Source organism: Pichia kudriavzevii, chromosome 2, assembly GCF_003054445.1.
Source record: "Pichia kudriavzevii chromosome 2, complete sequence".
Classification (NCBI taxonomy): Eukaryota; Fungi; Ascomycota; class Pichiomycetes; order Pichiales; family Pichiaceae; genus Pichia; species Pichia kudriavzevii.
The window spans coordinates 1,109,294-1,133,186 of record NC_042507.1 but is presented as its reverse complement, the minus strand read 5'-3'; the positions used below and the strand labels follow the sequence as shown (position 1 = coordinate 1,133,186).

Here is a 23,893-nt window from a genome sequence, read left to right as displayed (position 1 = left end):
ACCTATTTATAGAAATCAAATTTATCCACTTCACTTCCAGTCTTAACCTGGGCACTATATGCTTCTTCCAAGTCACTCTGTATAATCATATATCTGTTTTTTCTAACTGCACGTAAACCTGCATCTTGCATGATGGCTGCAATGATTGCACCACTCAAAGGATCGTTTCTCATGATCAAAGAATCTAAATCGGCTTCAGGTGCAAGCGACATTTTTGATGCAATAGTACTAAAAATCATCCGTCTTTCTCTCCTGTCTTTTAAGTTCGGGAACTCAATTTTACGATCTAATCTACCGGGTCTCAAAAGTGCTGGATCCAATGTGTCTGCTCTATTAGTTGCCATAATAACCTTCACGTTAGTCTCTTGATCGAATCCGTCCATTTGTGTCAACAACTCAATTAAGATTCTTTGAACCTCCCTATCAGCACCAGTTTGTGCGTCGAATCTTTTAGTGGCAATCGAATCAACTTCGTCAATGAAAACAATCGACGGTGCATTTTCACGTGCTAGTCTGAAAACATCCCTTACCATCCTTGGACCTTCACCAAGATACTTTTGAACAAACTCAGAACCATTCATTCTGATAAATGATGCCGAAGAGCTGTTTGCCACTGCTTTGACCAACATAGTTTTACCTGTACCGGGAGGACCATAAAGTAAAACACCTCTTGGTGGATCAATACCAATTTGCTTATATAGATCAGCTTGAACCAAGGGCAATTCAACTGCCTCTCTTATTTCCTGCTTTTGCATGTCTAAACCACCAACGTCATTGTATGTGACATCTGGTTTTTCGTTTTCTCCAACAATGGAGATTGAAGAATCAGCTTCAGGAGGGAGAATATCAACAAGAGCATTTGAATGGCGATGCAATGCGACTGATGCGTTTGGTTTAAGCAACTCTCTATCTAGAGTGGACAAAATCCTGACAACGTAGTTGGAGCCTGTCGTTGAAGAAACAATACCGGTAGTTTGATCAATTGGTTCGAGAAATTGTCCAATAACCAACGGAACAGACTGAATTTTCTTCACCTCTTCCTGTGCTCTCACCAGTTCTCTCTTTAAATATCTTTGTTCATCTTTGATGTAATCCTCTTGAAGTAAAATTAGCTCTAAGTCTTTTTCCAATTTCTTTAACGTGAGGTAAATATCACTATTGACGTTGTTGCTTGAGCTTATGTTGGCAGATCCATTGACAGACTTTGTAGCCAACTTTTCAATCTGTTTATGTGGTAATTCTTCCTGTGGGATGATTCCTAATTCCTCCATTGCTATGTATCTACGGAATTTTTATTATTCACTTGATGCAGTGGAACAAAATTCGTTTTGGAAAACTTTAGAAGTTCAGTTTGCCACCGAAATCATGAGTGCTCGCCCTCACCAGAAAAATGGTCTTTAGTAGTGAATACTTATCAAAAAAACACTCTACCACTATTTGACTAATTCATTGGTACATTCATTGATCATTAATACATTAATACATTAGCTATAAATAAGTTTCAGATAGGTTATTATGTAATCAAATACACCAACCGAGAAATAGGCCTGCTAGTATACTGGTTACAATGGAGCCCACCATTTGAGATTGGAATTCCCCAACTGTGGTATGTAGCGGTGTCGTATTTGTCCAAGACACAGGGGATAAGTATGATCCTAACCTCATCAAAAGGGAACGAAGTCTAGTGTAGTAGTACTTCACATAGATTGCAATCACATGTCTTCTAAATTCGAAAGGTGGTAAAATTGGTTGGAAGTCTATTTTTTCTTCAACTTTTGATTCCTCCGAATTTGGTGATTCAAGTTCGTCCAAAACAGCTTCTGAATGACTCGTCGAGTTTCGGTTGCTGTTAACAGTCAGTAGAGCACCCTCTTCAGTCAATTGCTGCAGCTGAACTTTTAAGTCATTGATATCCGACGCAAGCTTCTCATTGTCTGAAAACAAGTCTTTGACTTTACCTTCAAAGGAGTTAACTAATCTCCATCTTTTAAGCGGCTCAAACACAAATTGAACCAGAAACACAAGCAAGAGGTTAATTGCCATAATCAAAATTGTACCCCAGGTGGAAAATTGTCGGATTTTATCCGACCAGACCTGTTCTTCGTGGTATCTATTCATTATTGATTTAATCAACTCATCGTGGGTATATTCTTGCTGGTCTTCCAACTTTTTCAACTCCCGAGAAGTTGCAGCAACAGTTTCATCAAGTTCGTGTCTAATCATATATATTTTTGTAAATCTATCCAAATCCACAGGTGTCCAGCTGTTTTTGCGTTCCAAAAGTTCGTTCACCTCCTTCTGAGATGAAGATCTAAGCTCCAGTGCCTTTTCATGCTCCAGTTTGGCTTTATGTATAAGATCTTTTAACTGCTTCAGTTTTTTTTCATGATCTACAATGACGTCTTTGAGCTTAATCACTTTATTATAGCCTGTGATCTCGTTTACAACTTTAGACGCAATGCTAATTGACGATTTCAATTCCTTCACATTGTGGTCCATCTTTTTACTGAAAGATTCCTGAAACTCGTGCTGATTTTTCTTTCGATTTTCGTAGAATGTCGTCAGTTCTCTCTGTAGTGCCTTAACGTTGTCACTCTTCTTAACTGTGTCGATGATCTGCTTTATATTGAAGATATCGATGTACGAAGAAGAACCAAAAGTGGGCTTTTCTGACTTTGATTTACTCAGAGATTCGCCCTCAGCTTGGATCTGCGGTTCTTCTTTGCCTGTTCTGTCAACCTCCTCCGCAGTTTTTGGTGGTATCAACAGAGGTGTTTGATTTGCCGTTGCGGTTTGGGGAATATCAGCCAAAATCTTGTTTAATTTTTCTCTTGCACTATCATTGACATTATTATATCTAACACTAGATATAGTAAACTGCCTCACTGAGACAGTCACCCTAGTTAGTCTATTCATTGCTACCAAGAGAAGCTTTTATTTACTTCAGCGGATTGGGTATTAGAAGAATATAAAAAACGAGAACATATTTTTTAAGTCCAAGCATAATAGTTCATCTCCTCCTTACTCCCCCAAATGTCTTTGAAAATCAGTTCCTAGAAGGACCATTGTCCCCAAACCGTATTTATCTACTTTTTTGGTACAAGGGAAGGAACCTCCTACATACACTACGTTATGGTTGTTAGAGTGATATTGCATTTCTAATATTTTAAACATCTTTTAATAGTCCCGTAGCCGTGTCTATAACTTTGTTGTACATTAAGCGAGTGTTGGATTTTCAAGGATTTAAGAAATCTACATTTCTTTGCTGGAAGTACAACTACAACTACAACTACAACTACAGCCACAAGTGCTAGTACTACTAATATTACTACAACGACAACAACAAAAACAACAACAACTGCCCCTCAAATTTACAAGCTCTTGTACAGCATCACATTAGACACAAATGAAAAAATTCTCGCTGAAGAAAACAGACACCAATATCAATAATAACAACAAGGAAAATCACCGTAGTGGCAATGCCTCACAAGAGGGAAAAGTTAGTAAAAAGCTAGGTATGGCCAAGTTTTCTATGAAAAAGGCTAGGCGTGATCCACAACCGCCTGTTCCCGCCGTTAAACCATCTGTGTTCAACGAGGAGATCGAGGACCGTTCACCACAAATAGAGAAAGAGGTCGTTTCCACAACAGAAGACGTCTTTGCAAAAAAGAGTAAAAAACCAGGCGTGTCGGATAGAATAGTCCCCGATGACAATAGTAACTTAGAGAGTGCAAAACTTGAACAGCTTTTCAGGGAACTTGCTAGCGAAAACGAGGGAAAATCCATTTCCCCTCAAAAGGGTGGCACTCTTTCCCTCTCGAAAGAGCCTGACGCTGAGACATATGCTCGTGTTCCCATTTCAGGCTTTGGCGATGCCCTAGTCAGAGGGATGGGGTGGAATGATGACTGAGTTACATCTTTCTTTGTCTATTCATGAGTATCGGTATGAATACGAAATTACCGCATACGGAAAGTCGCTTATCTTGGTGATTTTCTCCTTCATTATTTTTCATTGGCTATTAAGTTTATCAATTGAAATATTTCAGAGTGTCATATAAATTTTAAAACTTTTATTTTTCCTCTAGCTGTTTCACTTGTTCAAAGAGCTGTGTTCTTACCTATCCCTTTCCATTATCAACTGCTATGTTTAATCCAAGTATCGGAGAGGTTGATCCTTCAAGAAGAAGCTCTATTGTTACCGCAGAAGTAGCCAAGGCACACATCAAGAGCAATCAACGTAATGGTCCTGAAGATCATCTACACACATCCAATGACTACGTTGGGTATGAATTTGAACTTTCGCATCTGCGTACTAATCCAAATAACAACCAAACTATAAATGGGAAAGTACAAGAGTATAATGTTAGTACCATAGAGGAAAATTCAGAGGACGAGGATCATGATGACTCCGTCTATCCTAATGGATATGCTCCACTGTTGGTGGTTTTTGGCGGGTTTCTTTCATGTTTCACATTGTTTGGTATAATGAATTCGGTGGGTGCAATTGAATCATACATTCAAGTAAATCAACTAGCTAATGCCTCCGTCACCGCAATCTCCTGGGTCTTTTCTATCTACATGTTTATAACCCTATTTTCTGGGCTAATAGTTGGTCCCTTATATGATACATTTGGAGCTACTTATTTGATGATAATTGGAACACTTTTCACATTCACTGGATTGCTTGCTTGTGGTTCTTCAAAAGATATATATCAGTTTGTTTTGAGTTTTGGTGTTTGCACCGGCATAGGTTCAGGATGTCTCATGTTTCCTTCGATTTCTGTAATTTCCAGTTGGTTTAATAGAACCAAACGGTCATTCTACATTGGTTTAATTCAAACTGGTGGTTCTGTTGGTGGTGTTTGCTTTCCTATTTTATTGAGATATTTGTATGCAAAGTATGGATTCGTTTGGGCGATGCGGATATTTGCATTTTTCAATTTGGGTGTTTGTTCGGTGGCTTGTATTTTTGTACGTGATAGAATAAACGAAATAAGAGAATTGACCAATGAGCCTATTGACGATAGAACCTTCTGGGAGAAGTTTAAAAACTCCTTTGACATCAGATCGTTCAAGGATAAGAAATTTATTGTCCTTACAGCTGCTCTATTTATGAATGAATTCTCACTATTAATTGTTATTACCTATCTAGCATCCTATGCAATAGCTAATGGAGCAAGTATATCCGAAAGTTATGTTATGATTACGATCATGAACGTTTCAGGCACTTTTGGTAAATTTATTCCTTCATATTTTGCTCAGCGCTATGGCTGTTTTAATATGATGATAATCATGTCAGTATCAATGACAATTGAATGTTTTGTTATTTGGCTACCTTTTGGTAAACATAAGGGTGCACTCTACCTGTTCATAGTGCTCTTTGGATTTGCATACGCTGCAACTTACTCTCTAACGGGAGCAACGATTGGTGCCATCACACCAAAGACCAAGGATTTTGGTAAACGTTACGGCTCGGCATATGCAATAGTTTCGTTCGGTAATTTGATTTCATTACCAATATCTGGTGCTTTCATCGTTAATAGGACAGCAAGTGATTATGATAATATGGTTGCGTTTGCTGCAAGTACTTGTGCTTTAGCTTCAGTTCTATTCTTATTTTCAAGGTATACCATTGTAGGCCGTAAGTTACGGTGCAAAATATAATGTGTCATTGTTTGTATGGTTTAGGACTTTTGTACGTTACTAATTTGTCATGTATTAGACATTACATATATACAATGTAGAAATCGGGAAATCCTCGTTGTCTATGAACATGTAAAATGTCATCACTTTTTTTTCAACTTGATTTTCGATATCAGAGAACTTCTTCTCTTATAAATAGCTGGAAGTTCAATAATGAATGACATAATTGAAAGGGATAAACTACACGACACCCTCTTTGAACAGTATATTGCAACATGTGGATGGAGATGCACCAGAGATTTAGGCCAGAGCAGACTGCCTAGGTCACATGCGGCTGAAGATGACGAAATGATTGAGGATGATGATGAATACGGAGAAGAGGTGTACGAAAGAGAAAGAAATCAGAATCAAGACTCACAAGGGTTACAAGGAGGCGAAGTAGCACGGGAAGAAGGAGGAATACGAAATGTGGAGGAAGAGACTCGATATATACAGGAGGCCGATCCTTTAATACCATCTGAAACTTCATCAACCAGCGGGCCCAATTCTGAAGAAATGTTTGAAGGTGATATCGCAATTGGAGCAGTGTATGAAGGATCGACTGCTTATGATTCTGATGTGGATTTTGATTCTGATTCGTCCGAACATGATGATGATTTTGAAAACGATGATGGGATGTTTGAATTTTCAGGTGAAAGGCCTACATCCAAACTTCAAACACTCTCTAGTGAGAACCTGGTGCCCCCTTTCAGGGAAAACAAGTTTATCTATGAGCAAAGAAATCAAACACCTAGCCCAAAAAACTCATGGAATACATCTAATGGAAAAGATACTGGAGTTCCTATTAACGGGCAAGATACCAATGTCAATTATGATAGGTCAGTATCGGAGGAACCAGCGAGGAGTTTGAGTAACCGACCACAACCTTCAAGCGATCCAATGTTCACATTAGCCAACCAACCCATGCAGAGGTTTGCCCAAGAAAAGATATTGGATGTCAGATTTGTTGACAGGTTTTTGTTACCATCTAACAATTTCATTTCTTTCATGAATAACCTAACAGCTCTCTATTCAAGAAACAACTATAATATTCTATTTCTTGCAACCGGGAGCAAATTGGAGGTGTACAACCTAGCAGAAGGGAACGAACTAATTGGCCATGTCAATTTACAGTTCTTATATGTTACACATCACCAGCAATTCAATGCTATAAACTATCTTGTTCCCTTCAGTATCAACTATATTAAAGTAGATAGAATGATAGTCGACGGTAAGTACATAGATGTCATAGGAATCTGCAATGATTATAGTCAGTTAATAGTACTGCAAGTGGATGACTTACTTGAGAAAATGTTTACAAGCGATACAATGGATGAAAATGAATGGAGAGAATGTTCCAGAATACAAAACTCAGACGGCAATGGGCTGGTATTTGACATGAAGTCAAAGTATAATGAGAGTTTACTATACAGGTCCGTCAGGCCTTTTACCAAGGCCTTGATGCTATCTTCAAGTGTTTGGTGTGTTGCATTTTACGAGAACTATATTGTCACATCAGACAATTCTCGGAGGGTGACAATTTTCAAAGTAGAAGATAATAGAGATTTGGATGATTTGTTATGCATGTCGGATGAGTTACGCCATAATATTCCATCAGTGGATATCGTCCGGTCCAAAAGTGATATTTTAGTTGTTGCAGGTACATACAACAAATACCAAAACATTCTTGTCTTCAATAGTAGATCCAAATTGCTGGAAATTGTTGATGGCATACATTTGAAAGAATCAGTTTGGTCAGTTACGTTTCTTCCAGTTGAGTCATTTATGCCTGTCTCATCGATGTTTGAGTTGACTGGTGACACTTCGCAGACAGTTGATGATATTTTGAGGCAGAGTGAAATATTAAATGTCGTTGCTGATCCACGTCATTCGTCACATGTTGGGTTAGCTGGTAAATTTACACATTTGAAGATTCCCACATTTTGTAATGGAGAATGTGAAAAGATAGTGGATAATGAACGTGTCCAGCTAACAAGGAAGCGAGAATTATTTGATCGATGGTATCTGACACATCAACGAAACAGTAAGGGAGAGTTGAGGTCAGGAAATTACGATACTTCCATCCTGGATGATACTGTTATCATATCCTCCACCACTTCTTCGGTTGCCTTATTTACATTGGATCAGCAGTTGAACATAGGAACCTGCTATTCTGCGTTAGGTCACATTGCCCTTAACGAGCGGTATGATTTTTTAAACCGGATCTATTTGAAGGTGCCGATGTTATCGATCAATGCGATTGCATTTGCCAGCCAAGCAGGAAGAGTAGGGATTTTCAGGTTGACAGAGTATTGTGGACTGTACAGCTTGAGATTAGAGTGGGTGTTGATTGATAATGAAAAAATTGAAGGAACGGTTATTGGGCTTGCTGGCGATGTCTGTGGCTATGATAACGAGGGTAACGAAGAATGGGTATTAGTTGTTACCCTATCGAATATGGAATGCTTGAAGTACAAGATCAGCAGGAAAGGAAGCGGAAAGCTTGACATTTTGAGTTTTGTGTAGGATTAGGTATGTTTTAACGTCTTGTAGCTTGAATTGGAACATTAATGAATTTGTATTGACAATAGTGACAGTTACATACAGAAACATCATTATTTTATATTTTGGTTACAAAATAGACATGAAAGGAAAAAAAATGAGGGGAGATATATGTAGTTATAGACATGAAGTTAGAGGGGAGAAGGAGGGGGGGGGGGGGAGTGATGTTGCATTAACCGTCAATTACTTGGATTGTTGGGCCTCCTTTTCGGCTGCAGCCTTTGCAATATCTTCTGCAGTTGGCATACCTTCATTGACGATCTTACCCAAGGTCAGTTTTTGGTCGGCCATGAGTTCTTTAGTTTTCTCTTGTTCCTCTTGCAACAATCTATCACCGTGTTCCTTCAAGTAGTTGTGCATGTGAAGGTAATTTCTCTGGCCATTTTCTCTGATTTGGTCCAATGGGTGTTTCTTTGAGCCTCTCATTGATGGAGGAATACCCAAAGCCTTCATCAACCAATCAGAACCCTTCTTCTTTTCTTGTTGGATTTGCCATTCCTCTCTCATTTGATGTTCTCTAACGGCAAATTCTTCAGGAATATGTTTTTTATCCTGGAACGAGTTCAATGTTTGCCTAACATCCGGAGTACGAGATGTAGCCAAATATTCCAAAAATGGCACCAATTTGATTAATCCATCATCCTTTTGACCTTCCCATTTATCAACAGGAATTGCATTTTCTGGTTGCATGGAGTAACAATTCTCATCTGGATCAATGATTATGACTTTACTCAAATCTCTATTTAACAAGCTCAAGTCTTTCACTAATTTACCATCCTTAGACCGACATACTTCTTTGAATAAAGAGTAAGAAATAAATGCATGATAAGGATCCAATTTAAGAACAGCTGGTTCTGCAAATGCCATAGAAGAACGAGAGAAAATAACAATCTCATAATATTGGGACAAATAACCTAAAAAGTAGTCAAGACCAGGTCTCTTTGCAGTTTTCCAGCCCTTCTTATAATCCCAATCAGAGTGAATCAAGAAATCGTCCAACTCTAAAACCAAGGTATAAGGAGGAGCATATTGACCTGGAGTTCTTGGAGGTAATAAATCGGTAAAGGCAGGTTCGGAGAAGACATCAGATACACCTAGCAATCTCTTTCTCAATCTCTTGAAGATCAACCCTGGAGTGTACCCATTTTCCTCCTCCACGTAAAGTTCCGGCTCCTCATTAGGGTCATAGTCTCTCGCCATGTAGCCAAGGAATCCCAAATTAGCAGCAAGGAAGGAGTACCAAAAAACCCTCGAATAAAACTCCTTCTTCTTGTCAATGGTGGACTTTGTGTTGTTCCTCCTTGACTTGGTTGACTCAAATTCGTCCTTGTCTCTCTTTTCCTCCTCCTCATACTCTTCTTGTTGCCTCTCTTTTGAGCTCAAAGTCGCCTTGGACTTGGAAGTAGATTGCGGCTCCTCTGTCTCAACACCGGCCTTCGCTAGCATGTCCTCGTCCAATATCGATTTCCCCTTGCTTGTCTTGCCCATGTGGGGGTTCTTCTCTGTTGCATATGAGCGGAGCGGCGCCATAGCCGGGCCACGCAGTTGGCGTCCCGCCGCTCTGAGCGGGAGTGCCCTGAGCGGTCCGCTTGCCGCCCGGACTAGTAGTAACGACCTGAGAGCTGACATGTTTTGTGTGGGGGTACGATCGTCTTGTTTGATAGAAACATCCTTGTTAGTGTCCAACAACAACCTGCTAGTGTTTGCCGTTTTTTTTTTTCAGTACTCTATTGCCTTCGTTTTAGTGAAAAATTCCTCATTTACACAAGGACAACGTCCACTAGAGTTTGCAATGGGAACCTGCCTAATGCGGCTGCGAAAAACACGTTTCGCGAAAGCGAGTGGAACGGAGGGGGGGGGATTAGCAGATATGCTGATACTGTAGTGTAGTATCAGACATAATAGTATACTACAGTGTAGTGTAGTGTAGTGTAGTGTAGTGTAGTGTAGTGTAGTGTAGTGTAGTGTAGTGTTAGTGTATAGTGTAGTATTGTGTAGAAGGAATAGTATAGTGTAGTACGAAATAGTATAGTATACTATTGTGTTATAATATAGTATGGCACACTATATTATAGTATACTGTAGTATGGAACAGTGTAGTATATTATATCACAATATGGTACTCACAATGGTACCATACGATACAATGAGATAGTACAAGGTTTCTTACAATACACGCTACACGGTGCTACAGCTGGACAACACCCCGCAACCCTACTACACTGTTGCCACAACCACATACACAACTGTCTCAGTCAGTAGGTCATCATCCGGTCATGGGTCAATCAACCTCTCACGAGGATGAGACCTGCACACGATGGTTTTAACGCTGAGAACAGCTTCTCTCACAAGATGAGCAAAGCTGTACTATTCCTCTAGCCATTCCACACGCCACGGCAACACGTGCCCAACGGCCCGAATAGAGGTGTTACGGGCGTGGAGAATGGCTTGTTAGAGGAACACAATCCAAAGGACATCCCAAACAGAACAAGGTGTTTCATTAAAAAAATATAGGCGAATACTCTGAGGGGGGGTTGTTCGCTATTTATAGGGCAAACCCCCCCCAGAAAGATGGAGGGGCTCGAGGGGGAGGAAAAAAAGGGGGAGAAAGTTTGTATTTTCCATTATGGGTCATTTTTGGAGTTTGCTCGATTGAGGAAAGTCAGGGTTAGGCAGTGTGGGTTTAGTATGGAGTGTTGCATCAAGAGACAGCAAAACGAAAAGACAGCAAAACGAAAAGACAGGTCCATCATAAAGACAGGTCCATCATAAAGTACGCTTCTCAAGGACATCAGAAACTTCAGGGAGAGTTACGCTTTTAAATACTCCATTACACCTGTCTCTAACACACCACATACCCACATCGGTCATTGTCCATTCCAAGACCATGTCAGACGCATTCAGTGCCCAGCTCTCGGCATTCAAGAAGTCCCTCAAGTCCACATCGGACCTCCCGCAACAGCGGCGAGTTCCTCTTGCAGCTACATCTGCTCCAGCAGAGTCTCCATCGAAACCATCGCAGAATACAAGTGGCGTTACCGGGATCCAGCCGTCTTTGGACACATCATCGGGACCGTTGGTTAAGAAGCAGAAGGTGGGAAGAGACCCGTCTCCGCTGCCAGGTGATGGGGGGAAGTTGTCTGGAATTGCCGAACGGGCCCAATTAAGTGCCGCTGCACAAGCTGCAAGAACAGCCAATGAGGGGAACTTGACCATGAAGCTAATGACTTCATCGGATTATATTAAGAGTAAGGACAGGGAGGTTCCAATTTTCGAACTGGAGACATCGCTCGGATTCAAAGTTGATTCTGCGTTGATGAAATGTTTGACTAATGTTGATAGAATTAAGTACAATCCAACAACGAGCTCCTTTGTTTATCTCTCCTTGCACAACATCAAAACGGGAGAAGACTTGCTGAACGTGCTCAAAAACCAACCGGCATTCACAGGGTTATCTGTGAAACAACTCAGAGATGGCTGGAACAAGTGTATACCCACCTTGGAGCAGTTGGAGAAGGAGAACCTCATTATTGTCCACAAGACAAAGAAGGACAACTCTCCAAGACATATCTGGCTCAATCCCGACCATCTCCCCATTAGGGTCTACAATGGGGTCTCCTCATTGCAAAATTTTGAGATGTTTGTTAACCAGTCTTCCAACACCCAGGTGAAAGAACAAACCAAGACCAAGTCTCTCGACGTTGTCTTTTATGAGATGTGGAACGATGTCCACATTCCTCCGCATGAAGAATTGGTGAAACTGCTCATTGCCAATGGCCTCACTCCAACAAACGCCAACCGTGAGGATAAAAAGACCAAAAAGGTCAAAAACGTCCAGGAACGTAAGCAAAAGAGATCCAGGCGCAGCAAAATCACAAATATCCACATGAAGGGTATATTGAAGGACTACTCCAGCAAGACAAAATAGTAGCTCATTGATGGCACAAAGAATATACGATTCTTCCCTTAGAGTTACACAGATAGATATAGTAACGGATAAAAAAAAATCACAAACTCACAGAAAAATATAATGGAAACGTTTATAAATTAACTTCTATAACTCATACTAATGCTTTGCTTTCTTGTCCTTCTTGTCCTTTTTCTCCTTCTTGTCCTTCTTGTCCTTTTTGTCCTTTTTGCTCTTCTTGTCCTTCTTGCTCTTCTTACTCTTTGCGGCGTCATCGCCATCTACATTGGCATCATCGTCTCCTTCACCGGCACTGTGTCTTCTTTTCTTCGAGCCTGCGTTTGGACCGGGCACAACAGGCTCTTGTGCCTCCTCGTAGTCCTTGATATAGTAGCCGGTGGGAAAGTGCCTCATTCTGAGACCTTCCTCCCTCTCAACATTCTCTCGTGGAGTGACAACCTGTGAGTAGTTGATTTCTGGAATCCTGATTTTCTCATGGAGGTCAACAACCTTCGAAATGCCAACCCCACACGTTCTATACCCAGTACCTTCAGGAAGTAGCAGCTGGAACTGGTCACTTCTTGCTTCCTCCTGACTGATCCCGTAGAGCTTACCGTTGATTTCAATCTCTTTTCCAACAGCTGGAATCTCCTTGATTGCATCCACATCAACGTCCTTGGGAACCTTGATCAGCCATACTTTATCCCTCTTGCCCAGAGCTTCAAACCCACTAGGCTTCTTCTTCCCATCTTGCTTGCTGTACTTCTTTGGCGCTTGGAACTCAACGGCCTTCTCCTCAAGCTCCCTCTCTGCCTCAGAATCGGTGGACAGCCCCGCGTCACTGTCAATAATGACTTCGTCAGATATAACCTTCTTTGCCATGGCTCTGCTCTTCCCGCCTACGTTGTCGTATTCTGTAGTTTCTTCTAATGCAAAAACAAAATTATTTTTCAATGCTTTTCATGTTGACAAGGAAAAAAAAAAATTAGAGAAAGAGAGAGAAAAAGAAATTGAAAAGCTCGAAATATTTTTTTTGTTCTCTTCACCTTTTTTCTCGCTTAGGTTATTCTTGTTTTCCTTTTAACGTGTCTGTTGATTGATAAGCCTAAACAGGTTGACTATTAAAAAAATTGAATAACCTAGGCAGTTAGATAAAAAGCATACAAATCCGAAGATTCAAAACAGTTTGGCGTTTCCTCTTTATTTTTCTTATGTCTGGAAAGGTAACAATGTTTAACCCAACTTTTCCATTTGCTGCTGAAACAAGCACAGACAAGGTGAAGAAAGCTGTTGTTGACCTTCAAAAGGCCTTCTCTGTCATAGTTGATGAGGCCAACTACTATACGAAATCGGTAGCTGACTGGAATGATCCTCTTGTGCAATTTGGCATTGGTTTGTGCACCAAGTACAAAAACGACCTGGAATTCCATACTACCATGACTTTCCCCGCCTCTCTAAACGGGTACTACGACAAAGACAGCGACTATTTACACCAAAGAGCCACCCCCTACGTGTTCAACTCGTTTCCAACAAACTTCCCCGAGCTTCCCGCCTCTGCTTTTTCGTATGATACTGTTAATGATTACTTGAAGTTTGAACAGAGATGTGGCATTGGTGAAGCACTATTTAGGTACCTAATCGAAACAGCAATTTATAGAAACGACAACAACTACTCGTCAAAAATGGCCACCTTGATCATATCGCAGATTCTCAATGAAGCCTCCTTGAAGATGCTGTGCCACGCGTACAACATAGAGTTCAACTATAAGTTATATGCCTTTCACGAACCACACAAGTTGTTTCTTGCCTATCTGGGGACGTACTATGAATGTCAGCTGAGAGGAGGTAGTGGCCCCAACGAGTTATATCAATGGTGTCGCCAGTTGCTTGGTTACAGAGATTTTGCGCCATCCCAACATCCACTTACATCCTCATCTACACCCCCTTTGAACACCTCGCCCGCTACCGTAAATACCCACTCACAGCATACCATGGGAACCAGTGGTCAGGCAGAGGAGAACCCAGCAAAGCAACAACCTATTCTGACTGGTGAAGTAGAGGAGACAGAGAAGGCACAGCACTTGGATAATTTGGACGGTGAGTTGCAGATACAGGATTATTTGCAGTCCGTCCAGCAAGATCTAAATACAATGGTGAAAGGATCGACAGACGTTCAGTACGAAGTCTCCGAATATCCAGACCTGAAGACGGGGTTCTTCAAATGCACGTTGAAAATCAACGGGGCCAAGATATCGGAATCACTTGCACATAGCAAGAAACTTGCCAAATCCGGAGCTGCATTGGAGGCCTCAACAGACGTCAATACTAAACAGTACATAAGGCGGGCATACTATGATCAATGGTTCAGGAAATACATTGACCATGCAGCTGCAATTAGAAAGAAGCTAACCAATGACGCTAGATTTGCAGGGTCGGACTCGATCCCGGAACAGAAAAACGAACATGGATGTGTAGCCAACGATGACGGTGGGCTGACACTTGAAGGAGGAGAAGGTACAGACAAGGTCCAGTTGCCTTTACTTCAGGCAAGAAACAAACTATATGCGTATTATCATTCCAAACATGGAGTCACGCCTAAGTATGAGATCAATCAGATGGGCGAACAGTCTTTCAGGGCAGACTTGTTTATCGGCGACAAACTACGAGCCACTGCTACAGGTGTCAGTAAAAAAGAAGCTAGTGCAAAGGCTGCGATGCAAATAATCGAAGCCGAAAGTATCAGATAGTGTTAAACAAGGGATTGGATGTTTCTCTACTTGACGTTTTATTTACCCCACAAACCTTTATTCTATTCTTACCTTTCTTTCCTGCTTTTGTTCTCCTTCTTAGTAAATGCACACTAATCTATCCAATACTTTCTGAACCTCACCACACGTGCTTTGAATTTTACTTTATGTAGGTCTATCTATATTTTGTTAAGCCGAGTTTTAAATGTTTGGATCAAGCTATCCTATGCTATACAAACTAGTAATCACCATCATTGTGGATGTTTATCTCGGAAGGCGCCTTGACGTCGACTAACCCGGCAGAATTGTTCTTCAACAATTCGTTTCTCGCCCTAGCAGCTTCTGCCAATTTCATGTATCGAGATTCATCACCAGTGACGTATTCACCTGTGAAGACACCGGCTTCAAACCCTGTGATTTGAGGAATTTCATCGTCTCTCTGGATGAGTGATTTGATTGTATCGTCTCTGGAAACAACTGGGGTTAGTGCCAATTCTAACTCGTTCTCCTTGATTAAATCATCCCTTTTACAACATTCAACCAAGTCTTGTAATTTCTGGTAGAATACATAATCTGCACCGATTTTACTGGCAACTTCTGATTCGGATCTCTGGAATCCAACCAACTGTTTGTTATCTGCCAAATCGATACCGTAGATATGGTTGTATCTAATACATGGAGAACAGGATGCAAAGTAGACCTTCTTTGCACCGGCTTCTCTGGCCATATTGACAATTTCTTTGGATGTGGTACCACGGACAATGGAGTCATCGACAAGAAGGACATTCTTACCGTAAAATTCAGAAGCCATGGCATTCAACTTTCTCCTAACTGAAGATTGTCTTTGCTTTTGGTCGGGCATAATAAAGGTTCTTCCCACATATCTGTTTTTAACAAAACCTTCTCTATAAGGTATATTTAGGGTGATTGCACATTGCAAGGCCGAATGTCTTGAAGTGTCTGGAACAGGTATAACAACGTCGATTTCCTTCAGTACATCTTTGTCTTCATTTTGAAAATAGCTTTTGATATTTCCCGCTAATTTTTCACCCATGAGTAATCTCGATCTGTAAACAGAGATACCATCCAAAACAGAATCGGGTCTAGCAAAATAGACATATTCAAAGATGTCAGGAGTGTAGGATCTCATTTTAACAACTTGTCTAAAGACAGGTTTCAAGTCAGTCTTATTAATGATGACGGCTTCACCGGGTAAAATGTCTCTATAGACTTGATAACCATGGGCTTTTAGAACAACCGATTCGGAGGCTAGCATATAATCTCTTGTTCCATCTTCCTTCAAGCGTTCACCAATCAACAATGGTCTAATACCATTTGGATCTCTGAAACCAATTATACCATAACCGGCCAACATAACGACACAGGCATACCCACCTCTGACCTTATTATAGACTCCCTCCAAGGCCTTGAAGATATCATTTTCGTTAACTCTGGATTTGTCGTAGGTGGCCAACTCTGCTGCAAACAAGTTAAGAAGCAGCTCCGAATCGGAGTCGGTGTTGATATGCCTATGAACAACTTCGTCCATATACGTCTTCAACTCGTCTGCATTGACGAGGTTCCCGTTGTGGGCCAAACTGATTCCGTAGGGGGCATTCACATAGAAAGGTTGTGCCTCACTGGTGGAGCTGGAACCGGCGGTTGGGTATCTCAAATGGGCAATACCCATATTACCGACCAATTTAGCCATTCTTTCCTGTGTGAAGACATCTCTTGCCATACCGTTACCCTTACATTGGTAGAGACGGCCACCTTTACCACACGTGACTATACCTGCGGCGTCTTGCCCCCTATGCTGGAGATAAAGAGAGCCATCGAATAGTTCAGAGGCAACATTAGTATTTTGATCTGGAGAAATAAGTGCAAGAATTCCACACATTTTCTAGTATTAGGCCTTGAATGGATGTGAAGAAATAAAGAACTTGGCAATGCCAAAAGGGGGAAATACACAGCACAGAGAGAGACTTGGAGAGAACAACCCTGGAAGACAAGGACGAAGAAGAGAAGAGACGAAAAGATGGCCAAGTAATACGGGTTTTAGAGTACATGATAGTGGTTTACAATTTTTTTTGTTACATTTTTACATTTTTCCATTTTTTTTTTTTTTCAATTTACTGAATCTATTGTAGAGATATATTAAATTATATTACTCACATATGGGGATACACATATGGGCTGTTCCACATACACATATACATACACATACACAAATGCACAGGAATCCTCATTATGTGTATAAAACACTGACAAAGGAAATAGAGGAAAACCGATAAATAGACAACATCGTCATTGTACCGTTAGCGTAAATGGACCTTCAATTCCATTGTCTTGAACTGGAAAGGACTAGTGAAAATTTTCCTTTTAAATTTACAGTAAATAATTTAAAGGGAGAAGTCAAAAGGGAGCATTGTGTGTCGCGGCGCGACAGTGTTCGGCGTTGCACCACTTTTAGATATATTGATAAGCAAACAGATGTTGACGGGGTTTAAATGAGCGCGAAAAAAAAAGGGGACACACACACACACACCGAGAGGAAAGAGAAGAGAGGAGAAAAAAGATATTTCCATTGCAAAAGGAGCTGTCGCGGCACCACACCACAGAGTGTTGCGCGCGCGCGAACTTTAAAATTTGACATTTGAAATTTTTCTTTCGCGACTCCCAAAACTGTAATTTTTCTTTTCGCGACTTCAAAACTGTAATTTTTCTCTTTCGCGCACCGCGTCAATCGGTTCAAAGTGTAAGCTGTGCATTGCCATTTTCTTTTGTTGATACAAATACGGACAATTTCTAAGGCGTTCCTTACATTCTCGGAGAGAATGTCAATTTTTTAAAGATTACCATATATTACTCTCTGCGGGGTTGAAAATTTCGCACCTTGAAAATTTCGCACCTTGTCTAATTCTAGAAGGGCAATTTATAGAACCACCATCTATATTTCTCATATGTTAATCCAAGAGAGGCTTGTATAGAGGAGACACTGGCTATAGGGAAACCAAGGCTGACGATTGGTATCATCAACACAAACACAAATACACACACAGACACACTATACACTACATACACACCTCTCCAATTCTTTATACTCCTCCTTGTTGTATCTATCTACACGTCAATTCGTCCACAAGCCAATCCACCGACATACATAGCAACCCCGCCCTCTTCTTTTTTTTTTCTGTGCTGTAAAGAGATTGTGCTAGTATTACAGATCCATTCAGAGACATTACTACATATCCCAACATCTACTGATCCATTTGACCAAGTAAACAAGAATTTCTCCTCATTATGGGGAACGAGGGATCCAAGCCAAAATCAAATGGCGTCATAAAGAAAGAGTCCACTAACTCCATTAAGTCCGTCCGTGCGTTTCGGGGGAAGAGGAAGAACAAGGACACAAAGTCTTCAATGGGGGACACCACCCAAACACATGTTCATAGTAGGACCATAAAGAACGAACGGCTGCAGCCGTTGCCGAACCATATCAATGGCAAAGAGACACCAGACTCGCATCGAGCTAATGATTTATTAGTGAGAAGAGTATCTAGTCAGAAACCTCGCATTGAAACTACTGATTACAGTGAGAATTTTAGAAATGATGGAAATCACGATGGTCAGTCCATGATGTATTCGAGTCCCTCTGTGACAACCTCTCAGAGGGGGTTGCTTGAATCAAATTCAAATTCAAATTCAAATTCCAAAATTCCAATTCAAATTCCAATTCCAATTCCAATTCAAATTCCAAATTCACATGCTCGTTCTCGTTCTCATTCTCATCAAAACCTCGTAGATGGTGGCAATGTAGCTGGTGAAGAGGAGACAAACAACCAATGGAGCAACCATGGTGCTCACCGCTCCAGTTCTAATGTCAATCTCAATGATGCAAATAACATCAATAATCATAACCATAGACTCCCCCCCTCCATGGCGGTTTTAAAACCAAAATCCCCAATTCTAAGAATGAACTCATCGACTTCAATTAATGACAACTCCATCCAACATATGAATCCTATCGATCGACAGAGAAGTAATTCGGAGAATCACTCATCACATTTGAATAACCTCTCAAGGCGCAATTCTTCAACTACCATAAATTCAACAAACTCGAAAAATTCAAGGCATAGTAAAAATAGCAGAAATAGCCGTTCCTATTTGGAAACACATGGTATACCAACTGATGCATTCACACAGATGACCTTAGAACCTAACATGGGCCATTTGGAAGATAATGGCGACCAACGTCCAAATTCCCCCACACATTCAAAGGGAACTTCAAGGAGCAATTCAAGGAGTAATTCTAGAAGCCATTCAAGATCACATTCAACCTCGAGTCGAAATCGGGCCTCATTAATTGATCAGTTAGGTAACGGAAATGTGCTAGGTGACTATTCAAACGCAATAGAAGATTCAGGCGATGAAGGTATCCAACCTTCTCAAATGATCAACACCGACTTTAGAGGTGATCTTCAACATCCTAATAATGAACAAGATCTATTGGCATACGAACAAGGTGAAAATTTTATTTATGGGAATAATAAAGATCAAAACTCGCAGAATCAAAACTATCAAGAGTACGAGCATGAACAAGCTGGCCAACTTGAACAAAATCAAAATCATCAACTAGAAGAAAATATACCCACTGATCACTACATCAATCCTAATGACTATAGGCGGAAATACGATTTGGATATCGAAGAAATGATCCAACGTCTATTGGATGCAGGATATGCATATAAAAGAACAAAATCAGTATGTTTGAAGAATTCTGAAATTGCAATGATTTGCTCTGTTGCACGAGAGATCTTTTTATCTCAACCTTCATTACTTGAACTAAGCGCACCGGTGAAGATTGTCGGTGATGTCCATGGCCAGTATACTGATTTAATTAGGATTTTCTCCAAATGTGGGTTTCCTCCAGCTTCAAATTACCTCTTTCTAGGAGATTACGTTGATAGGGGGAAACAATCACTAGAGACAATTTTGTTGTTGTTATGCTACAAGATTAAGTTTCCTGAAAATTTCTTTTTACTCAGGGGTAATCACGAATGCGCTCAAATTACAAGGCAATACGGATTTTATGATGAATGCAAGAGAAGGACTAACTTGAAAACATGGAAGTTGTTTGTCGACACTTTCAATACATTACCAATTGCTGCTATCGTTGCCTCCAAAATCTTCTGCGTCCATGGTGGTTTGTCTCCTGTTTTGAATTCGATGGATGAAATTAGAAATATTAGAAGACCGACAGATGTGCCTGACTTTGGTCTATTGAACGATCTCCTTTGGTCGGATCCTGCCGACTCCCCCAATCAATGGGAAGATAACGAACGTGGTGTGTCATATTGTTTCAATAAGGTGGCAATCAACAACTTTTTAAATAAGTTTCAATTTGACTTGGTTGTTCGTGCCCATATGGTGGTGGAAGATGGTTACGAGTTTTTCAACGACCGTTCTCTAGTAACCGTCTTCAGCGCTCCTAATTACTGTGGCGAGTTTGATAATTGGGGTGCTGTCATGGGTGTCAGTGAGGAACTACTATGCTCGTTTGAGCTTTTAGATCCTTTGGACAGCGTTGCCTTGAAACATTTGATGAAAAAGGGTAGAATCGAAAGGAGAAACGCAATGCTCAAATATTCAAATAACAGTACCAACCAGCCTACAAAATAGTGAATGCTTTTCCATACTACAATTTCATGTATATCTAATGTAATCTATCTCTTTTATTATTCTACATATATATCTCAAGGGAAAAAAAATAGAATCGACAACCTATCAGACCTTTTCTACCACAACCCACCAGTTGTCCCTCTCATACCCATCTCTGACAACCTTTCCGCCAGCTTTGATGGCATTTTCAGTCAACTCTCCCCTTTTGTACAAGTGATAGTACCTCATTTTAACTGGCGATTGGTCGTCTCCTTCCTGCCCCTTATCTTGCTCTTTTTGTTCCTTCTTTCCATTTTTCTTTGACCTTTTCCCCTTCTTAACCAGCACCCACGGCACAAGTACATCTTGTTCCATCCCCTCCTTGTATCCTCTTCTCGATTTTTCCTGCTCTAAGGCCCAGCAGTATATTAACGCTTGCCCGCCCTTTTCAAGGACTCTTAGGATTTCAGCTATGGCCGAAATCCGCCTTTCCTCATCGGCAAAATGATGAATCACAGCAATAGATATGGCAAAATCAAAAGTGTTGGAGTTATGCGGTAGATTCAAGCCATCTGCAACCATCAGATCATTGCATTTCTCTCCACGGTGTAGCTGAACAGCTTGGTCAATTAATCCAGTCGAATAGTCTGAACCAATGATAAATAAATCCGGATTCACAGCCACATATTTCCCATTGCCACACCCAACATCAACACCAATAGACTTACTTGGCCTTGTCTCTAAGAATTCTTGCACAATTGGCCACGGTTTATATCTAGTTTGCGAAAAATGTTGTGCAATTTCATTGTATACATCATGGACAAACTCTGATTCCTTTACTACAGGCGTAGGCCGAGAATGAAATCTTAAGGTTTCCTGGTGTATCTCTTCTTCTGTTGGTTGTAACTTTCCCGACATCACTGGTAGAGAAGCTCGTGCGTCTGTGTGTGGCGTTGAACAGTTTTAGCAAGACTTTTTTTTTATTTTTCCCTTAGATACTTGTACAATATTTTTTTTTTTTTCACATCTTTCTATCGATGCATTTTGTTGATCCTGTTTTCAATTTTCATGCTGCTGAAAAATCGTGTTGTACTGAATAAGGCCTACTTTTTCTCAGTTTTGTTCATTCCTTTCTAGCGAACAATTGAATAATGTACTAGGAATGTCTTCAACTGAAGAAACTAAGAGTATTGCACAAAAAAAGCAATGGTTCCCTGTTGCTTCCGTAGCTGTGTTGATCCTGGCGTTGTTATTATCTAAAATCCACTCATTCAGCGTATCATTGTTCAATGTGTACAATGCATACAGATACATCCCAGACAAAGTTCTGGACCATTATATTCAAAAACCTCTCTCAGATGTGTCTATGGAGATTCCTGTTTATTTTGATTCAGCATTTAAGTTCCCCGATTTAGGAGAAGCTGTTGATATCCAACTAAATTCAAGAATGTTGAATGAATATTTCATATTACCGAACGTATCGATTATTTTAAAACCAGGGAAAAAGTACATGTACGATGAGGGTTACTACCCGAAAGATGAGATGTTTACATATGCAATGTTAAGCGATGGGGATGCAATTCAGGTGGATGGTGCTAGAAATTATGGTGAGATATACTTTACTTTACAGAGTGTTGATGCTAACGATTTGCCGTTTTTCATGACTCAGTTGCTACTAGACCATTGCTACAGCCGAGAAATCAACAAATATACACCAGACATGTTCTACCAGTTGACTGGGGCGGATAATCAAAGTGATTATTTCTTTCTGCATGCGGACTATGTAGATAAGAGGTTGATTAGAGACCTTATACACAAACCAAAGGGGATCCCACTTTTGATTCATATACATCTGTATGTTGTCATGGCGAACTTTTTGAACTTGAATATAATGGAGGCCGCTCAGCAGTATCTACTACCTGTATTTCAGAAATACTCACATGTCTTTGATTTTGATGTCAAAGTCCACCATATTAACCTCTTTGATCCAAATGCAGATATTCAACGTGAACATATTGATGAGTACTTTCCTGATGAATTGACAGATATACCCGTTTTAAAGGACATCTACAAAGAAACAAAGGAAAAGTTCAAGGATGGAACCCACGTACACATGGTTTTTTATCCATTCTTTCAAGGTGGTGACAAATTAAGGGAGAAAAAGGTAGGTGACATGCCTCTATTTTCTGAATATGAGAACATGTTTCTAAATATCGATAATTGGGGAGCTGTTTATTTTACGCATATCCCTTCTGAGAATGGAGATGATACGAACACATTCTCAATGAACCAACTTCAGGATTGCATGTGGACGTTTAACCAAGCATTACTTGATAATATTGGAGTACCTAATGAAGTTCTTGCACCACCGATCCGCCTACGAGGATTTGGACGATACTTGACAATTCAATACCTGACATATTACAGTTTCCTACTGAATAAAATAAAGGTATGGAAATCAACAAAGGCTTTGCTTTACAGGGACCCGTCTGAAGTAAACCATAGAGTTGAAACATTTGTAGGGAGCCTGAAACTCAGAGATATAGTCGTTGAGCGATTAAAACAGGACGATACCATCTCCTCTCTTCATTACGCAGAGAAATGCTTGCAATGGTCAGAGACATTGACCAACAAGTGGAAATCTGTATACCTGACAGCCTAAGTAAGGAATGAACGGGTTGCTATTTTATAGCATGTTGTATAGTCTTATCTTGGAATAAACTTCATTTTTCCCATCTACGATGTGAGAAAATCGAAAATTTGTACATTCTTTTGTTTTTTTCACGAATTACAACGAAGCTAATTGAGCATTAATAATAGATAGCTTTTCTTTTTGGCATAAGGGCCATAAAACATCATGTCTTCGACTAACATCACCAAAAAAATAGTCCAGCTGTTGCAGCAACTTCCCGCAGATAAGGTCAAACACTACTCTTCTTTTAAATTCACCCAAATTGAACGTTTTTGCAATTTAGGTGGGTTTCCTATTCCAAAGGAAGTGAAGGAGGAACAAGCAGCCGAAGAGAAGAAGAAGCAGGTTTTGGTGAAACTAGATCCGAAAAAATTGAAGAGAATGATCTTTAACGAGAAGGAAGAACCTATTAATTATCAGAAGAACTTATTCAATGAGGATATCCTAAAACAACAGTATAAGTCAATCAAAAACCTACATCAAAACAAATGGGGCAATTATTATGCAATCAGCAACAAATTACTTGAACCAAAAGGAAATCCAAACTACTACTCTAGGCTTATGGGGGATGTGAATAAAGGTGGTCAAAAGAAGGAAGGGTTAATTACGGCTTTCAAAACCATCCTCACAGGTAGATACTGA

The 23,893-nt window shown here is 40.3% G+C and overlaps 14 protein-coding genes across 14 annotated transcripts; 8 read left to right on the top strand and 6 right to left on the bottom strand.

The window, feature by feature from the left end:
• Positions 1 to 2: 2 nt before the first annotated feature.
• C5L36_0B05480 (uncharacterized protein) lies at positions 3 to 1,271 on the bottom strand (the record flags this gene model as incomplete). Its single annotated transcript, XM_029464919.1, has 1 exon — positions 3 to 1,271. One exon carries the CDS (start codon positions 1,269 to 1,271, stop codon positions 3 to 5), a length of 1,269 nt encoding a protein of 422 aa, XP_029320778.1.
• Positions 1,272 to 1,521: 250 nt separating this feature from the next.
• On the bottom strand, positions 1,522 to 2,916 carry C5L36_0B05470 (uncharacterized protein; the record flags this gene model as incomplete). The annotated part of the gene is made up of 1 exon (XM_029464918.1): positions 1,522 to 2,916. The coding sequence occupies one exon, from the start codon at positions 2,914 to 2,916 to the stop codon at positions 1,522 to 1,524; it is 1,395 nt and encodes a 464-aa protein (XP_029320777.1).
• A 490-nt stretch (positions 2,917 to 3,406) lies between these two features.
• On the top strand, positions 3,407 to 3,910 carry C5L36_0B05460 (uncharacterized protein; the record flags this gene model as incomplete). Its single annotated transcript, XM_029464917.1, has 1 exon — positions 3,407 to 3,910. The coding sequence occupies one exon, from the start codon at positions 3,407 to 3,409 to the stop codon at positions 3,908 to 3,910; it is 504 nt and encodes a 167-aa protein (XP_029320776.1).
• Positions 3,911 to 4,143: 233 nt separating this feature from the next.
• On the top strand, positions 4,144 to 5,664 carry C5L36_0B05450 (uncharacterized protein; the record flags this gene model as incomplete). Its single annotated transcript, XM_029464916.1, has 1 exon — positions 4,144 to 5,664. The coding sequence occupies one exon, from the start codon at positions 4,144 to 4,146 to the stop codon at positions 5,662 to 5,664; it is 1,521 nt and encodes a 506-aa protein (XP_029320775.1).
• A 192-nt stretch (positions 5,665 to 5,856) lies between these two features.
• C5L36_0B05440 (uncharacterized protein) lies at positions 5,857 to 8,208 on the top strand (the record flags this gene model as incomplete). The annotated part of the gene is made up of 1 exon (XM_029464915.1): positions 5,857 to 8,208. One exon carries the CDS (start codon positions 5,857 to 5,859, stop codon positions 8,206 to 8,208), a length of 2,352 nt encoding a protein of 783 aa, XP_029320774.1.
• Positions 8,209 to 8,427: 219 nt separating this feature from the next.
• Positions 8,428 to 9,873, bottom strand: C5L36_0B05430 (uncharacterized protein; the record flags this gene model as incomplete). The annotated part of the gene is made up of 1 exon (XM_029464914.1): positions 8,428 to 9,873. The coding sequence occupies one exon, from the start codon at positions 9,871 to 9,873 to the stop codon at positions 8,428 to 8,430; it is 1,446 nt and encodes a 481-aa protein (XP_029320773.1).
• Positions 9,874 to 11,131: 1,258 nt separating this feature from the next.
• On the top strand, positions 11,132 to 12,172 carry C5L36_0B05420 (uncharacterized protein; the record flags this gene model as incomplete). Its single annotated transcript, XM_029464913.1, has 1 exon — positions 11,132 to 12,172. The coding sequence occupies one exon, from the start codon at positions 11,132 to 11,134 to the stop codon at positions 12,170 to 12,172; it is 1,041 nt and encodes a 346-aa protein (XP_029320772.1).
• A 138-nt stretch (positions 12,173 to 12,310) lies between these two features.
• On the bottom strand, positions 12,311 to 13,033 carry C5L36_0B05410 (uncharacterized protein; the record flags this gene model as incomplete). The annotated part of the gene is made up of 1 exon (XM_029464912.1): positions 12,311 to 13,033. One exon carries the CDS (start codon positions 13,031 to 13,033, stop codon positions 12,311 to 12,313), a length of 723 nt encoding a protein of 240 aa, XP_029320771.1.
• Positions 13,034 to 13,362: 329 nt separating this feature from the next.
• On the top strand, positions 13,363 to 14,898 carry C5L36_0B05400 (uncharacterized protein; the record flags this gene model as incomplete). The annotated part of the gene is made up of 1 exon (XM_029464911.1): positions 13,363 to 14,898. One exon carries the CDS (start codon positions 13,363 to 13,365, stop codon positions 14,896 to 14,898), a length of 1,536 nt encoding a protein of 511 aa, XP_029320770.1.
• Positions 14,899 to 15,136: 238 nt separating this feature from the next.
• C5L36_0B05390 (uncharacterized protein) lies at positions 15,137 to 16,798 on the bottom strand (the record flags this gene model as incomplete). Its single annotated transcript, XM_029464910.1, has 1 exon — positions 15,137 to 16,798. The coding sequence occupies one exon, from the start codon at positions 16,796 to 16,798 to the stop codon at positions 15,137 to 15,139; it is 1,662 nt and encodes a 553-aa protein (XP_029320769.1).
• Positions 16,799 to 18,201: 1,403 nt separating this feature from the next.
• C5L36_0B05380 (uncharacterized protein) lies at positions 18,202 to 20,580 on the top strand (the record flags this gene model as incomplete). Its single annotated transcript, XM_029464909.1, has 1 exon — positions 18,202 to 20,580. One exon carries the CDS (start codon positions 18,202 to 18,204, stop codon positions 20,578 to 20,580), a length of 2,379 nt encoding a protein of 792 aa, XP_029320768.1.
• A 105-nt stretch (positions 20,581 to 20,685) lies between these two features.
• C5L36_0B05370 (uncharacterized protein) lies at positions 20,686 to 21,477 on the bottom strand (the record flags this gene model as incomplete). Its single annotated transcript, XM_029464908.1, has 1 exon — positions 20,686 to 21,477. One exon carries the CDS (start codon positions 21,475 to 21,477, stop codon positions 20,686 to 20,688), a length of 792 nt encoding a protein of 263 aa, XP_029320767.1.
• A 244-nt stretch (positions 21,478 to 21,721) lies between these two features.
• On the top strand, positions 21,722 to 23,221 carry C5L36_0B05360 (uncharacterized protein; the record flags this gene model as incomplete). The annotated part of the gene is made up of 1 exon (XM_029464907.1): positions 21,722 to 23,221. One exon carries the CDS (start codon positions 21,722 to 21,724, stop codon positions 23,219 to 23,221), a length of 1,500 nt encoding a protein of 499 aa, XP_029320766.1.
• A 195-nt stretch (positions 23,222 to 23,416) lies between these two features.
• On the top strand, positions 23,417 to 23,893 carry C5L36_0B05350 (uncharacterized protein; the record flags this gene model as incomplete). Its single annotated transcript, XM_029464906.1, has 1 exon — positions 23,417 to 23,893. The coding sequence occupies one exon, from the start codon at positions 23,417 to 23,419 to the stop codon at positions 23,891 to 23,893; it is 477 nt and encodes a 158-aa protein (XP_029320765.1).